The sequence below is a fragment of the Stegastes partitus genome, unplaced genomic scaffold (genome assembly GCF_000690725.1).
Source record: "Stegastes partitus isolate 25-593 unplaced genomic scaffold, Stegastes_partitus-1.0.2 Scaffold1881, whole genome shotgun sequence".
In the NCBI taxonomy this organism is placed as follows: Eukaryota; Metazoa; Chordata; class Actinopteri; family Pomacentridae; genus Stegastes; species Stegastes partitus.
The window spans coordinates 77,935-94,728 of record NW_007579612.1 but is presented as its reverse complement, the minus strand read 5'-3'; the positions used below and the strand labels follow the sequence as shown (position 1 = coordinate 94,728).

Below are 16,794 nucleotides of genomic sequence, written 5' to 3'. Positions count from 1 at the left end.
TCTAAGATGAAAACAAGTTTAAAATCTGTCCAGAATAGTCCCATAGCTTCTCCAGAATGATATTAAATTGTCCAAAATGCCAAAACAAAGTCTGAAAATTTGTCTTACATGACTTTAAATTTGTTCAAAGTTACACCAAAATAAATAAATGCCAATATTATTTAAAAAATGTGTTCAAAAAAAGAGTAGAAACCAAAAATGTGTCTAAATTGACTTGAAATTTTTCGTAAATGGCTCAAAACCCAAGTCTGGAGACCCTTAATAACAGGCACCAAAAAAGCAGCTGTATAACACACGAAAACAAAGAAGGAACCTAAAAGAGGAATATGGAAGCTTTAATGTGTTTATTGTGACCCAATGACTCCTGTTAACTTTGTTCTCTCCACCTCTGACAAGATTTGTCCAAAATGACTTGAAACATATCAAAAATGACAAAAATTAAATTTACTAGGCCGCCACCATAGCTCAGCTAGTTGAGCTGGTGTCCCATGTACAGGGGCTAGAATCCCCGACACAGTGGCCATACGTTCGAATCCCACTCATGGCCCATTGCTGCAACTCCTTCCCTCATTCTTCTTCCCCATTTTCCTGTCTCTCTCTCAACTGTCCTATACAACAAAGGCGAAAAGGCCAAAAAATATATATAAATAAATGTACTACATGACTTGTAATTTGCCAAAACGATGAAAAGTTTGCAATTACTTAAAATTTGTCCAAAATGACTTAATAAATGTTCAAAGTGACAAAAAAATTCTATAATTATGACAGAAGGTCGAAAATGATGTAAAATTTGTACAATGGTTAAAAAAATATAAAAAAAATGATCAAAATGCCTACAAACTCAAGTCTGCAAACCTTTTACAGAAATAAAAAAAAACAATTATTTAACACACCAAAAGAAAGAACCAAATAAAAGAATATGGACTCCTGAATGTGTTTAATATGTGTCTATGGGTCATTCTAACTTTGTTCGCTCCATCTCTGACAACATTTGTCTGAAATGAGAAAAAATGTCCTAACAGACCTGAAACTTTGTCCGAAGTGACTAGAAATTCAAGTTTTTAAACCTTTTACAAGCACAAAAAGCAGCTGCATAACACACTGGAGGGAGGAAGGAAGCAAATAAAAGGACATGAGTTGTTTTAAGGAACAAAAGAACAAAAAGCTAGTCCATGTTTTGACTTTGAAACAGAACTAGATACATACTTTATTAATCCTGAGGGAAATTCAAGACGAGAGGGGGACTCAAGGATTGCAGTCGTGTCTTACAGTTTCAAAGAAAGTCTTGATTCTGTGTTTTCCTGCTGACAGTCGGACAAACACACAGCAGTAAAAACCCTGACGGCTGTTTGTTTGTGAAACATCTGCCGTATCTGACAGAACAGAGCAGGTTCAGGTGTGAAACCTGTTGCCTGGTAACAGCATCACCTCGGTCCAGGTTTATCCTGCTCACACCTTTACATCACAGATTAGTGAGACTGACAAATCTCATTAGAGCCTCTCTGCTCCTCCATCACACAGTGTCAGAGTTGCAGCAGACGGCCGGCAGGAAAACAGCTTCATCACACAAGCAACACGTGGGAGGACGACATAGAGCTCAGGAGTTGAATGACAGTCTGGCAGCTTCTCCACCACCAATCATTTCTGCTCCCAGAAATGATTCCTGCAACACAAACTCCTCTGTGAGGTGATATAAACCGGCTGCAGGTGTGTTTCCAGTGGGACCAACATCTGGCAGCAAACAAACAGCAGAGGTTTGAAAAGGTTGGAAAGAATAATACTGAAAACGACACAAAATATGAAAAATGGCACAAAACAGCAACAGGAGAAGACACGAAGTAGCAACCGAAACAACCGAAAATTAAACAAAACAACCACTAAAAACATACAAAACAGTGACCAAAAATCAAATAATACAGCCACAAAAAGATACAAAACCACTAAAAACAACGCAAAACAGCACGTGGAAGCGACACAAAACAAGAAAAGCTGCACAAAACAACAACAACAAAAGATGTTCCAGATGTTTTGGATTGTTGGGTGTTTCTGTTTTTGCCTTTGTGAAGCGCTATGAGATGACTGTTGTTGTAAATATGCGCTATACAAATAAAATTTAATTGAATTGAAAAGACACAAAGCGGCAACTGAAAACAACACAAAACAGTGACCCAAAATTAAACAAAACAACCACTAAAAACACACAAAACAGTGACCAAAAATCAAATAAAACAGCCACAAAAAGATACAAAACAGCCACTAAAAACAACACATAACAGCACGTTATTTGAGCCCATTATCTGACTCGTGCATGGTGCTTTATAAAAGTCTGGACACTGGTCATAGTGCGTAAGAACAAGTCCAGCTCTCCACTTTATTCGCTAAAAACCAGCAATTTTATGAAACATTTTATCGTTTAAGTTGCTTATCAAACAGATGTGTTGAAACGTTGTGGTCCAAATTCTCTTCAATGTGACAATTCGCTCCTTTTTTGTATTTTAATGATGTTTTACAACATATGAAGTGAATGTGACAAAATACGTATTTCCTGAACATAAAGGCTTCTGTTGTCATTGAAAACACATTAAAAGGAAGCGTCAGTGGAGGAAAGAGTCATTATGTTTTAGCTAGAAACAGTCCAACAGAGATTACCGGCTGAGAACAGAGCCGCCGTCCTGCTGCCTCCCTAACAGCTGCTTTACAGACGAGAGATGCTAACAGAGGCAGTGATGGATGTGGACAGCAGAGGATCGGAGGCCAACGGAGGAGCAAAAGGGCGACAGGGTGGAGGAGAAACAAGGGCGAGAGCTCCGGCTGAAAGGCAGGAGGAGACGGACTGCTCTGCTTTCACACGATTAGATTTCCAGGCTATTTTAAGGATCTTACAGAAGCTTGTGACAGCGAGGCGAGAGGAGAGATCAGACCACTTTCAATGAGAGCAGGAGATGGATGAGAGGAGCGACAACACAGAAGGATGAGTGAATGGATGACAGAAACAAGACAGAGAGGAGAGAAGATGGAAAATGAAGGATAGTTACTGTCTGAATATAAACAACACTCCTTTTTGATGCAGACTGTCTTTCAGATGGATATTGTTCTGATTTTTACACACTGTTGTGATATCAACAGTCTGTGTTATACAGGATGGCAACAGAAAACAGCGACAAAACACTGGAAATCCCAGAGAACAGCCACAGAAAAAGACTGAAAACAACTCAAAAAAGCAACAGAAAACATCAACTAAAACCAGCACAAAACAGAAACTGAAAATGACAACACAACAGAAAACTTAGTGACAGAAAAACGACTTAAAGCAGTGACAGAAAATGGCACAAAATGACAAAAACAGTGAACAAGATACAAAAAAAAACAATGACCACAAACAATTTGTAACAGCGACTGAAAACAACACAAACAGCAACTGAAAATGATACACAACAGTGACTGAACTAAATGACAATACAAAACAGACACAGACACAGAAAAAGAAAAAGAAAAAGAAAAAGAAAAAGAAAAAGAAAAAGAAAAAGAAAACGATTCAAAACAGCAGCTGAAAATGATATAAAAACATCGACTGGAAAGTACAGAAAACAGTGACTAAAACCATCACAAAACAGAAACTAAAAACGACACAACACAACGACAGAAAACTTAAAATTATTTAAAAAAAACTGCAACAGAAAAAGGCCTCAAAACAGCTACTGAAAATGACTCAAAACATCAACTGAAAACAACACAAAGCAGTGACCGAAAATAACCAAGAGCGTCAACAGGATATGACAGACAATAGCAAACAAAACAGCACCCAAAAGTGACTGAGAACTAGACAAAACAGTGACCGAAAACAACAGCGGTAAAACAAAAAAAAAATGGACAGAGAATAACAACTGAACAAAGGTAGAAAACACATAACTGAAAGCAATGCAAAATGTCGACCAAAAAAGACACAAGTGTGACTGAAAATGACACAAAACGACAACTAAACACTACACAAAACTGTAACTGACAGCTACTCAATAGAAATGGACTGGAACGTGGTGCGATGAAAAAGTTATGATGCCGTCAGTGGAGTGAAATCATCTGTAACTTCGCTCAAAACGTTGTACTTCCTGTCTCTATTTTCTCTACAGTTGGTGCAAAACTAAATCAGTCCACTTCTTCTCCAAAACGAATAAAAACCAGTAAATCACGCGTCCTCTGGGGAGCATGAACGCATGATGCATTTATCAGAATGTGGACCGAAGCAACAGACAAATCTGCACTTTATTAAATGCTGCATGAAGGAACGTGTAAAACAAACTCGAGTGTTTCCCCACAGCACTCGAGTCTTTAACCTGAGGTCACTCGGAGCGACGACATTAATGCAGGATGGCCGAGTGGAAAAATAAAGAGGTGGAGGGGCAGTTTGGAGAGGGGCAGAAAGACATGGAGAGCAGAACAAACACATGAAAGCTGCAGTGTTTTCACAGCACGAGGACTGAAACCTTGACGATAGTTTTACATTTTTTATACAGTCCTTCACCTTCTCATTGCTTTTTTTTTTTTTTTTTTTACTATGATTGATTTATTTATGTACAGATCACTATTACAGTAATTCTTCATTCTAAAACTTCTCCTTTTCGCATGATTTGCTTCATAATGACAAAAGCTTTCGGCATAAAGTGCTGCACGTGCTAGAAAACAATTAAGTTGAAGAAATCTCTGACTTTTCCTGCAGAGCATCCAAAAATGTACAAGAAGCACTGTGATTTTTTTTGTCCGTTCTTCGTGGGAGCTGCATGACTCGATTGTTGAGGCATGTGGGATAACAAGTGATGCAAGGCTGACCGATGATACCAGAAACCAGGGACTGAATACAACATGAAAAGCAAATACAAAACAACACAACACCGTGACTGTAAGAAAGCAAAAAAGTTATCAAAGAACGACACAAAACAATAACTCAAAACAGGGACTGAAAACTACAGAAAATGACAAAAAACAACACAAAACAGCGACTGAAAACAGCAGAGAACAGTGCATGAGATGACACAAAACGGGCTGAAAACAGCCAACAGTGACTAAAAATCAACGCAATTTACCAACTGAAATCGACACAAAACAGCAACTGAAAACAACTAAAAATGACAAAACGACATAAAACAGCGACTGAAAACAGCATGAAACAGTCCTTGAAGCTACATAAATTGGGCTGAAGTCGACACAACAGCAACTAAAAGCAGCCCAACACCACAAACAACCAACCAACAAACAACACCAAAAAGCCTCTAAAACAGTCAGTGAAATGACACAAAACAGGATGAAAATGACACAAAATAGTGACTGAAAACAACACAAAACATCAACTGGAAGTAGTACAAAACAGTGATTGAAAGCAACACAAAACTATCATTGAAAACAATCTAAAATGGCAGCTAAGAATGACCCCAAACGGTGACAAAGTCACTGAAAAGACAAAGAACTTCACATGAATAAAACAGCATCTGAAAACAACGGAAAACAGTAACTGAAGGCAACACAACCTCAAACGCAACAGAATAGCAACTGAAAAGGACACAAATCGACAAAACAGCAGCGAGAAACATCTCAAAACAGCAACAAAAATGAGAAAACTGTCAGAAAATACCAGAAAACGGCAACAAAAAACAAAAGAAAATGACACAAAACAGCTAAGGAAGTATTTAACACCCAGTGAGGCCATATTCTCTCAGCAGCACAGCAGTGGATGAAAACTGCAATAATTCATGTTTTCTTTGATGGATTTTTTTTTGTAACTTCATTTAAATTTGTGCTGCTGAAGATAAAACAGTATATATATATATGTGTATATATATATATGTACAACATATATGTTTACTGCTGGATGTGCGCAGCGACTCTGAGCCCATAAAAGTGCATCAACAGTCGACGCCAACGTTTCATCACTCTCCTCCTCCACGCCGGGGACCTCTGACCCTTCACAATTAAAGCTCCGTTCAGCTCTCGGTGCACCAGAACAAACAGCCAGAGAGGAGACAGAAACCGATCCAACCTGACGGGTGTGTGTGCGTTTAAGGCTTTGTTGTCGTCAGCAGGGCAGTTTGTGTGTTTTGGAGGAAACTGGTGGAGTTTCGTGTTATTCATAAACTGGATCTGCAGGATAAACTCCCTCTGACGCACAAACACCTCCATCATTCGCACAATAACGACTGATGTCTGCACACACAACTCAACTACACACTTCTTCACACACTTTTAGAAGAAAAGACTAAAGTACCACACTGCTGCCGTTTCTGTCCTTACACATGGAGACCTTTTGTAATAGTTTTACATCTTTTTGTGGCGGTTTACATATCTTTCTGGTAGTTTTGCATCTTAAAAAAAAAACAGTTTTACATCTTTTTGAAGTAATTTCGCATCTTTTTATGGTAATTTCACACGTTTTTGTAATAATTTCACATCTTTCTGTAATAGTTTTGCATCTTTCTGTGATAGTTTTACATGTTTTTGTGATAGTTTTGCATCTTTTTTTAGGAATTTCACAATTTATGTAATAACTTCACATCTTTTTGTAACCGTTTTACATGTTTTTGTGCTAGTTTTGCATCTTTTTTTATTTCTTGTTTTCCATATTTTTGTGTAGTTTACATCTCGCTGTGGTAGTTTGTGTTTTCATAGTAGTTTTGATTAGTTTTAGCTTTGTTGTAGTTGTGGATGCTTTGTAGTATTTTTTTTTTTTTAAAAAAGTAGTTCTGCAGTTCTTGTTTTTGTTGCAGTGTTGAATTTTTTTTAGTAGTTTCAAATCTTGCTGTAGTACTTAATATCTTTTTCTGATCATTTTCCATCTTCTTTTAGTAGTTTTACATCTTTACGTATTAGTTTTGCATCTTTTTGAGTAGTTTTCATCTTTTGGTGGTAGTTTTGATTAGTTTAGTTGTAGTTTTGTATCTTTCTGTCATAGTTTGACACTGTGGGATAATGTTACATGTTTTGCACTACTGTTACATCTTCCTGTCTTTTCATAAGAGTTTTGCATCTTTCTGTACTAGTTTTCTATCTTTTTGTAGTAGTTTTACAAGTGTCTGTAATAGTTTTACATCTTTGTGTTGTCATTTTGCAACTTATGATGGTAGTTAACATCTTTGGTGGTATTTTTGTATGTTTTTGTGGTAGTTCTGCATCTCTTATGATGGAGTTACACGTATATGTAGTAGTTTTGAATTTTATTGTAGCAGTTTTGCGTCATTTTGTGGTAGTTATGTGTGCTCTTCTGGTAGTCTCGCATCTTTTTATTCGACTAGTCTGTGCCCTGTGCAGTGGTTTGCTAAATGTTTTGTTGGATAATGATTTATCAATTCTTTAACCACAGTCAGTCTGTAGTTTAATCAGTAGTGGATCAAAAATGATCAACTCTTTTCTGATGGACAGAAACTGAACAAATGACCAGTTCATCAAATTCATCAAACAAACTAACATTTGTTTCAGAAGAAGCTGATCAGTTCAAACTGACTTCATGTCATCACACACTTAAAATCAGGGCAGCAGTCGTACAGTGTTCATTCCTGATCAAATCCACCACAAACAGCTCTGACAGCATTAACAAATCAGAGTGAACACAGCAGAGTCTCCGGCTGACAGAGCCACGTGCCTCCCACCTGCATCTTATTAAAGGATTCTTGAACGCAGCACATCATCAGGACAGAGCGGAAACAATTCCTGTGGCATCTCGTCCTGCAGCAAACGGAAACCAGCTTCCAGGGCAGCTGGAGGCAGAGAGCCCAGCACGTCTCTGATTTCTGCTGCCGCCACAAATAAGGAGAGTATTTCATTCGTCTCCAAGCTCCTGAAGAGAAGCAGATCGGAAACATCTGCTGGGCCAAAACAAGCAAAAAGAACTGAACACACTGAAGCACCTTTCCCAACTTCAGTGACGTGAAGTCTGCTTAAATATTTATGGTTCAAAACCCACATTCAGCTTCTGTTTTGCTGCCTGGATCACAAACCTTGTATAAGAGATGAATGCAGCCTCCAGATATGAAAAGTGAAGCAACACAGAAGTGCTTCAACAACCCCAAAACCTGTAGGCAAGTTACTTTTAAAATAATTCCCAAAATGACACCATTTTTACGCCACAGAACACAAAACAGTCAATTTTTTGCTTCAAATTGTGATATGAAAAATTCTGAGTTTTCATTTGAACTGCAGGCAGTGCTTCCACAGAGCAGAGAGGAGACGACAAGAGAGGCTTAGAAGAAAATAAAACATAATGGATCAGTAAAATAAAGGCAGCATGGCTCAAAAACCGTAAACTGAGGCACAATTATTGGATGATACATTCAGCATGGTGAAACATCCTACTATCGGAAAACGACAAAAATGAGACACAAATTGATAGAATGGAGACTAAATAAGAACAAAGACACAACACTGTCTTAAAGACACATGAAACGACAGAAACAAGACATGAAATGATACAAATAAATCAAAAAAGATCCAAAATGAGACAATAAGACAAAAATGCAACACGAAATGACCAAAACAAGATAAAAAAAACATTCAAAATGAGATACAAAATGAGACACGAAATAAGACGTAAAACAACAACAACGAGACAAAAATTGACGGAAAGTAGATGAAAAATGGCAAAGATTAGAAAAAATGACTACAAAGAGACAAAAGAGACATAAAACAACATATAACTACAAAAACAAGGCACAAAACAACAAGAAACAAAACGTCGAAGATAAGGACAAAATGACCACAAAGAGACAAAACTGTCTCAAAGAGACACAAAATAACAACAAAAAAGGCACAAAATGAGACACAAAAGAACAAAATCAAAACACAAAATGACAGAAAGGAGCACAAGCAAACAAAACTGTCTTAAAGAGACATAAACTGACCAAAACAAGTCCAAAAAGCAGAAAAATGACACAAAACAACAGAAAGGAGACAAAAAATGAATAAAAACTTAAAAAGTGAAAATACTGAACTGTATCTGCTGTTTTATTTGTCTTTGTGGATATTTATTATTGAAGCACCACATCTTTGTAAGAAAGTTCAGAACTGCTGATTTGGTGCATCTGTCCACCAAGTTTGAGCTGATCCATGACAGCAGGACTGACGGGCCGACAGATGGACAGACAGGAGGACTGAGGTCGACTCTGTCAGCTTGTTTCCAGCTAGGCTGTCCAGAAAACTTTTTAATTTTAAAATCTATGTTTAATGAGGAGCAGATGAGGCCGAGCAGTAGGCTGTGTCGTGTAAAACAGACGGATTTGAATGTGTCTGGACAGCAGGAACATTCTGATCCAGCAGGCTGAATTACAATCATTCCGAGTCTGTTTGTGCTTCACATTTCTACATTTTAATCACTCAGAAGCTTCACCGACACGCCGGCCAGTCGATGTGAACCAGAAGTGTGGAAACCAGAGGTCACAGAGCAAGACGATCGCTGAACCTCCGCCTCAAACAGACCGAACACGGTGCCACACAAACACATCTTTTTGTTATGTCGGTGTAAGCAACATGTCAAACTAATAGAAGCTTTGTGAGCATCGACACGTCTTTCTTTGTGCTGATTTTATCTGCTTTGTGTTTGATGAATAACACGGTGATGGAAGCTTTAATGCAGCCGCTGCAGGTCAGAGGGCAGAACTCTAAAGAAAACCTGATGCCATGAGGCAGAAATGATGCATTTCTATAGCACACAGAGCTGAGTACACCGCCAGCTCTGAGAGAGGTTCACCTCTATGTCAGCATTTAGTCTCATCTCGTCTGTCATTTTGTGTCTTGTTTTTGTGGTTTTGTATCTCATTATATCTCACAAAGATGAGATAAATGACCACAAAAAGACAAAGCTGTTTCACAAAGACATGAAATGGTAAAAATTAGATACAAAACACAAAACGACTCAAAACAACAACACGACAGCAGACGCAATGACAGAAGGAGAAAGAGAGAAAGAATGACAAACATCACACAAATTGACCACTAAGAGAGAAAACTGTCTTACAGTGACACAATTCAACTAAAATGAGATACAAAACCACCAAGATGAGACACAAAATGGTGCAAGGGAGGCGAGACATTACAAAGACTGCACAAAAAAACCCCACAAATGGATAAAACAATACAACAAAATCAGACACATACAATAAAAACAAGGTAGAAAACTACAAAAATGAGGCATAAAATGCTACAAAATACCTACAAGGAGACACACAGTGACAGAAGGAAGACAAAAAAGATGAAACAAAATGACAAACAAGATATAAAGCATTCAAATTGAGATACAAAATGACAGAAGGGAGATGAAAAATGACAAAGATGAAACAAAATAAGCACAAAAGGAAAAAAAAAAAAACAGACAAAACAACAAAAACAAGATACAAAACTATAAAAATGAGACACAAAATGATGTAAAATACAACAAGGAGACACAAAATGACAAAGGGACACAAAAACATGAAACAAAATGACCACAAAGATACTAAACTGTCCTAAAGAGACACAAAACAACAAAAATGAGACGCAAATCAAAACAAAACGATTAAAACGTGATAGAAAACAAAATACAAAATGACTAAAGAGCAAAACTTTCTTAAAGAGACGTGAAACAACAGAAACAAGATCCAACACAACACAAAACCGAACAACAAAACTAAACACAAAATGACACAAAATGACAAAAACGACGTAAAACTGCAAAAATATTGCCCCTAGTCTTATAGAGTCACGGTAAGTCATGGTGTTGCATGTTTCCCTCCTCCACAATGACAATACAGGCCACTTCCTGTGTTGTGTTCACTGACAGAGCTCATGTAAAGCCACGTTATCACTGCTTCTCTCTTTACGAGAAACATCTTCATCCATATCCTTTATTCAACGTTTCCTTTACTATAACAAAGACGCACAATTTTGGTGTGTTTGCACCTCAGTGTCTAACAGCTGCCGTCCTTACACCCTGATCTTTGAGCTGAAATGGGTCGCTTCGGGATTCAGACCTTCTGTTTCCAGCAGCTAAAGACAAATGAGTTTTCGCTTCCTGCTGCGCTGATATCAGAGCAGAACATGTTGTACATTCCTGAGAGGTTGCCCAGAAAACTGATGTTAGCGGAGAGTTCAGCGTCACAGACATGAGCTTTAAGATAAGCTCTGCAAGGAGGGAAATGCGGCACAATGAGGGCAGCAGCAGCCAGACTCAGCTCTGAGGGCAAAAGTCTGGAAACACCAACGCAGTCTCACGCATCCATTATCAACAGCTGTGTCAGCACTACGTAGAATGGTCTGCTGCACCTCATATTTCAGTGTTTATGTATAAATGTATTGAAGAATCATAATCATAAAGAAACAATCATCACAGGCGGAGCCTAACGAGAGTGATGTGCAGTCAGACCATTCTACACAACACCGAAGGAATCATGTCTAGAAGATGGTATCTGGTATCAAATGCAGGTAGAAATGAGACCTTTCATTTGCTTTAACTTGTTCTGACCACCCTTCTATCCCACATGCTGATATGAGCCTTGAAAGTTTACTAATAATGTACTTTTTAAAGTTTTTTTATGGTGAATTACTAGAAAAAAAGAAAGCGCATCCAGGGTACCAGTGCTTGTTTCTATGACTCTAAGTCACAGATTACATACACTGCTGTAGTTGAAACTACAGCATATCCCATGATAGTGATGCTCAAAGTTCGTTTTAGAAAAAGACAATCAGATTAGGTGTTTAGATGGTGACACCTGGAGGGAATGTAAAATTGATTTGGTTGCAGTTCTTAAAAGAAAACTTCATGTTTCTATCTCCTGTACTTATAAAGTTACGAGGCTCGCAAATTATAGAAAAAGTAAAATAAAAAACGTGAAGTTTAGACCCTCAAATGTACTTCAAGGGCCTCTAACTCTGAAAATATTAATAGTATGAAGGTAAAACATTACATAGCTTCATTAAATATATTAAAGTTATTGTAAATGTTTTTTTGTTTTTTTTTAAAAAACAGCTGATTCTGAGGGGTTCGGCGGGCACAATAAATATGCAAAAATGCAAAGTAATCAGGGAGGCAGTAAAAAACAGAATGCATGTTTATAAATTAAAGGACTGAATATGTTATTTGCCTTCTAGAAGAAGAGTGTTCAGATCTGCTGTTGGAAAATAAGAATGCCACAAAATCAATGTTGATTCAGGAAAATGTTGTGGCTTGAACGAATATTATCTTGTTGCAACACACTGAACATAAAGTTAAAGTCGTCCTCAAATGTATTCATACCCTTCCATTAGAGAAGAAAATAAAACAGCTGTCACTGAAATAAGTTGAAAGTGACAAAAGTAATAATAAATAAAAATTTAATGAAAATCATGACATTGCTTTTGAATAGTGGTTCAACAGAAACATAAAAAACAAACAAACAAACAAATAAACAAGCATGATGGGACCCATAAACTAATATGTTTTTGAACAACCCTTTGAGCCAATCACTGCAGTCAAGTGTTTTCTGTAACTCTCAATCAAACTTCTGCACCTGTTGACAGGTATTTTGATTTTGGTCCACTGCTCATCAGCAAAGTGCTCTAATTTGTCTGGGACAGTTTCGTTTTTTTAAAATTATTCTTTTCAAACACAATTCAAAAGCAATGTCTTATTTCATTAAATTATAATTTAGCAACTTTTTATTTCTGATCACTTTTTTCAGTTTCTAGTTATTTGAGTGACTGTTGTGATTTTTGCCCTTTCTTTAATGGAAGGATATGAATACATTTGAGGACGACTGTATGTACAGCCTTACACGTGTGGATGAACATGTCTGCTCTGCTTTTTAACAGACTTCCCTTCAGATCGGCTGAATGCAGCCGAAAGCCCGAGCAGAACGAATGATACATAATGAAGCAACAAACACTTTCCTCTCACTGGTAAAATCCACAGAGTCCTCACACATGATGCCCTCCACAGCATCCTGTAATGAGTCTGACCTCGGTGTCAGCAGTCATTTCGTACGAGTGGGTGTCAAAATCCTCAGGTGGCGAGGATTCATTTAGAGGTCCGCCTCTTCAGAGCACCTTAAACCTCCAGCGGAAGTTTAATTCTGAGTGCGAGTTGAAATGAACAAATCCTCTCATCAGCTTCACCAGTGCTCAGATCCACACGGACCTGCTTCACAGTCAACAACAACACTACCAGCAACACCAAGAACACCAAGAACACCAACACTACCAGCAACACTAACAAAACCAGCAACACCAGCAACAACAGTAAGAACACCAACAATACCCGCAACACCAACAACTCCATAAACAACAACAAAAAAATAGCACCAACAAAACCACAAATACCAACAACCTCAGAAATACCAACAAAGAACATCCACAACACCAACAAAACCAGCAACACGGATTGCACTAACAACAGCAGCAACACCAACAATACCACCAACATAAACATCAACAAAACCTCTCGTCTTCATCTCCCCATAGGCGAACGGAGAGGAGGGGCCACAGGAGCCATGGCCCCTGCTGGAAGCGGATTGGCCCCCTCTCGGACCGCTGGTGAAATACTGTCTTGTGATTGGGTAGTTTCTTTGAGGAGCGCTAGCCTGTCGTTACAGAGCAGCTTCATGGGGGCGGGGTGAACAGAGTATTGTGGTAGTGCTTGTGATGGGAGCGGCTGTAAAATAAAACAAGCACACCTCTTCTCTCACTTCCACTCTGAAATTACGGACACTCTGAGACGGTGAGTGTCAAATACAAATGTGCAGTAAATTGAACACAAACGAGTTACTGATATGTTTTAGCTTAACTCGTAGATTTACCCATTATGTTTAGTTCATCATTTAACATTTTGATGACAAAAAGTTGATGTTATTAGTTAGAGAAGCTGATGAAACATGCCAACTAGATGGTAAATAACCGTCAAGGGGTTCCTGCATTAATGATTATATGACACGAAATCATGCTACGGTGTGTTATTTTCGTTGTTTTGTTTTTCTTTTTTGAAACAAGGAAAATGTGCTGATGTTAAATGAAGACACTTTACACAGAGATGTATTGGGAGCAGCCAGGGCATTCCCAATCCCAAGTTTGAGTTACAACTGAATGGTGTCATTTAGTCTCCGTTACAGCAGCATCAGGGCTCAGAAATGTCAGAAAGAGGAGCAGCCAGCATGGTTAGTTATCTGAACCCTATTCAGGACTTCATGTTGCCATACATAGAAGGTCTTTGGGAGTCCATTGGACCCCAAGAAAGAATATGTGCAAAATAATTGTTGGTATTCATTACAAACTTTTGTGCAATGTTAAATACATTTTCTGATAAGTTGACGTATGTTTGGCTCCAAATGGAGCACTATGAGATGACTTGTTGTAGTAAATATGCACTATACAAATAAAATTGAATTGAATTGAATTGAAATGCATGACATGCCCCTCTTTTTAATATTTAAAAATAAAATCTTTAAAAATCAAAAAACAATACCTGTCACCTAAACCAAATGGCCTGGGGTCCAAAAGACCCCAAAAGTCCTGAATAGAGTTAAAAAGAAGCCATGTGAGGGTCAGACCAGTGAACCAGACAGGTTCAGGGGGACAGTTCTGAGGACAGGCATCCAAAGCAGGACCGGTCCAGCAGCTGTAGCCCATCAGCAGCACCAGGTGAAACACAGAGCAGGACAGACTCCTCAGAGCAATTGAAGATCAACATTGTTAATATAAAAGAGGAGAGCATTGTGTTTATGTGTGTATGTACATGTATGCATCATTTTAATTTACATTGAGCCATCAGCCTGTTGTAAACATGAGTCTTCACTGTGAATCCGTTTGAGTGTCATGAGTTGCTTTTGAAAGAAGCAGTGATTGTACATTCCATATTGTACAAGTATGTTCTGACCAGAAACCTTTTCCAGATCATGTTTATTTTGTTAGATCTATTTAATCAGGTTAGGTCTATATTTAGTCATACAATGTGAGTACAAGTAAAGAACACGTCTCGAGAAATTGCTGTAGGTTACATCTACGAATAACGCAGTATTTAGGTGCCCCCCAAAATATAGCATTGGCCCCCTGTTGGCCCCCCCTAAAAATAAATCCTAGAATCGCCACTGCATCTCCTTTTAAAACAAACAAACAAAAACACATCTAAAGTTACTATTGCAAAACAGAAAATTATGTTTGTTTGTTTTTTCTATAGATACACCATTAAAATACAAAAATGTTGTTTTTCACGGTAGATTTACCATGAACACACCTTGTTTTCATGAATCGTATCCAAACCACATTTGAACCTGGTTCAATACCAGTTATTGTAATAACAAATTCAGTTTTTTTGTTTTTGTCGTACAACATGTCATACCTGCTCAGTCAGTTATGAAAGTGCAACAAAAGCAACTTTTTTTTCCATTTTGGTGGAAAAATATTCTATATGATTTGTTTTGTGTTACAGTGAGATTCAGCTTATTTTATAATTTGATCTACTTGTCCATAATGCAGATTCTGAATTAATGACCTATTGAGAAATAACAGCGAAAACTTCAGGTTTTCATCTGAAATAGGTACTGAGGTGTTGCCATCCAGTCTCAAACTTCAATGTGCAAAAAACAAAAAACATTTTACCTCGAAAAGGATTTGATATTTGAATCCGAAATTTCAAAAGTACAATTTAAAATATCTGTAGTTTGTGATAATGAAGTTTTAAACAAATCAGAGATGGTTGAACAAAAATTTTTGTAAAAATGTGATGATTTGAGATGGAATGATGCAGAAGAACTTTAAAAAGAGGCAAAAACCTGAAAGACTCAGCAGTAGAAATATAGAGAAACCCAACAGACAAACATCAGACTTACTGACCATGGAACGTTCGGTTCCACATCCGCTTTGTCACCACTTTTCCCGGAGGACGACCACCGGACGCTGACATGGTCTCATTTAGAGCGTGAGTGTAGAGCATCAGACCGTCGTAGAACCCTCCGGCGATGATGTTCATCTGGGAGACACAAACACAAAGATCTCTGCTGTTAGTGTTTCTGTTCCAGAACTGAGACTCTGTGTTCTACTAAGAACAGTTTAACATGTTAGAACACAAAGATCTCTGCTGTTAGTGTTCCTGTTCCAGAACTGAGACTCTGTGTTCTACTAAGAACAGTTTAACATGTTAGAACACAAAGATCTCTGCTGTTAGTGTTCCTGTTGCAGAACTGAGAGTCTGTGTTCTAATGAGAACAGTTTAACAAACTAGAACACAAACACCTCTACTGTTAGTTAGCTACAACTACAACAATTACTACAACTGCTACTACAGTTACTGCTACTTCTACTACAACTATTACTGCTACAACTACTGCTATTAGCACTACTCCATCTACAACGACTATAACTATTACTACTACTACTGCTATTACTACTCCTTCTAATTACAAATACTCCAGCTAGAGCTACTACAACAATGACAACTATGACTACTACTGCAGCTACTACTGCTATTCATACTACCACAAGTACTACGACTACTACAACAACTGTCAACTTTTACTACTACAACTAATACTATGACAACAATTATTGTTGTTACTACTACTACAACCACTGCTACAACAACTACATCTACTACTACAACTACAAGCACTTCTACTACACCTCCTACCCAAAGCAGCAGAAACCGAGTGAGCTTCTTCTAAACACAGAACATAAATGCACACTTATAGGAAATAATCAGTGAGCGAGAGGTAATGATTACCATCATCATCATTATTATCATTATCAGAATTAACATCATCATTATTATCCATCCATCCATTATCTATACACCGCTTAATCCTCACTAGGGTCGTGGGG

The 16,794-nt window shown here is 37.9% G+C and overlaps 1 protein-coding gene across 1 annotated transcript in view; it reads right to left on the bottom strand.

Annotated features, from left to right (window-relative positions):
* Positions 1 to 16,794, bottom strand: part of LOC103373005 (atrial natriuretic peptide receptor 1) — a 74,769-nt gene that overhangs the window by 18,892 nt on the left and 39,083 nt on the right. Inside the window, exon 5 of the mRNA XM_008302793.1 lies at positions 15,811 to 15,946. Coding sequence (XP_008301015.1) covers positions 15,811 to 15,946 — 136 coding nt within the window. The remainder of the gene's footprint in view (positions 1 to 15,810; positions 15,947 to 16,794) is intronic.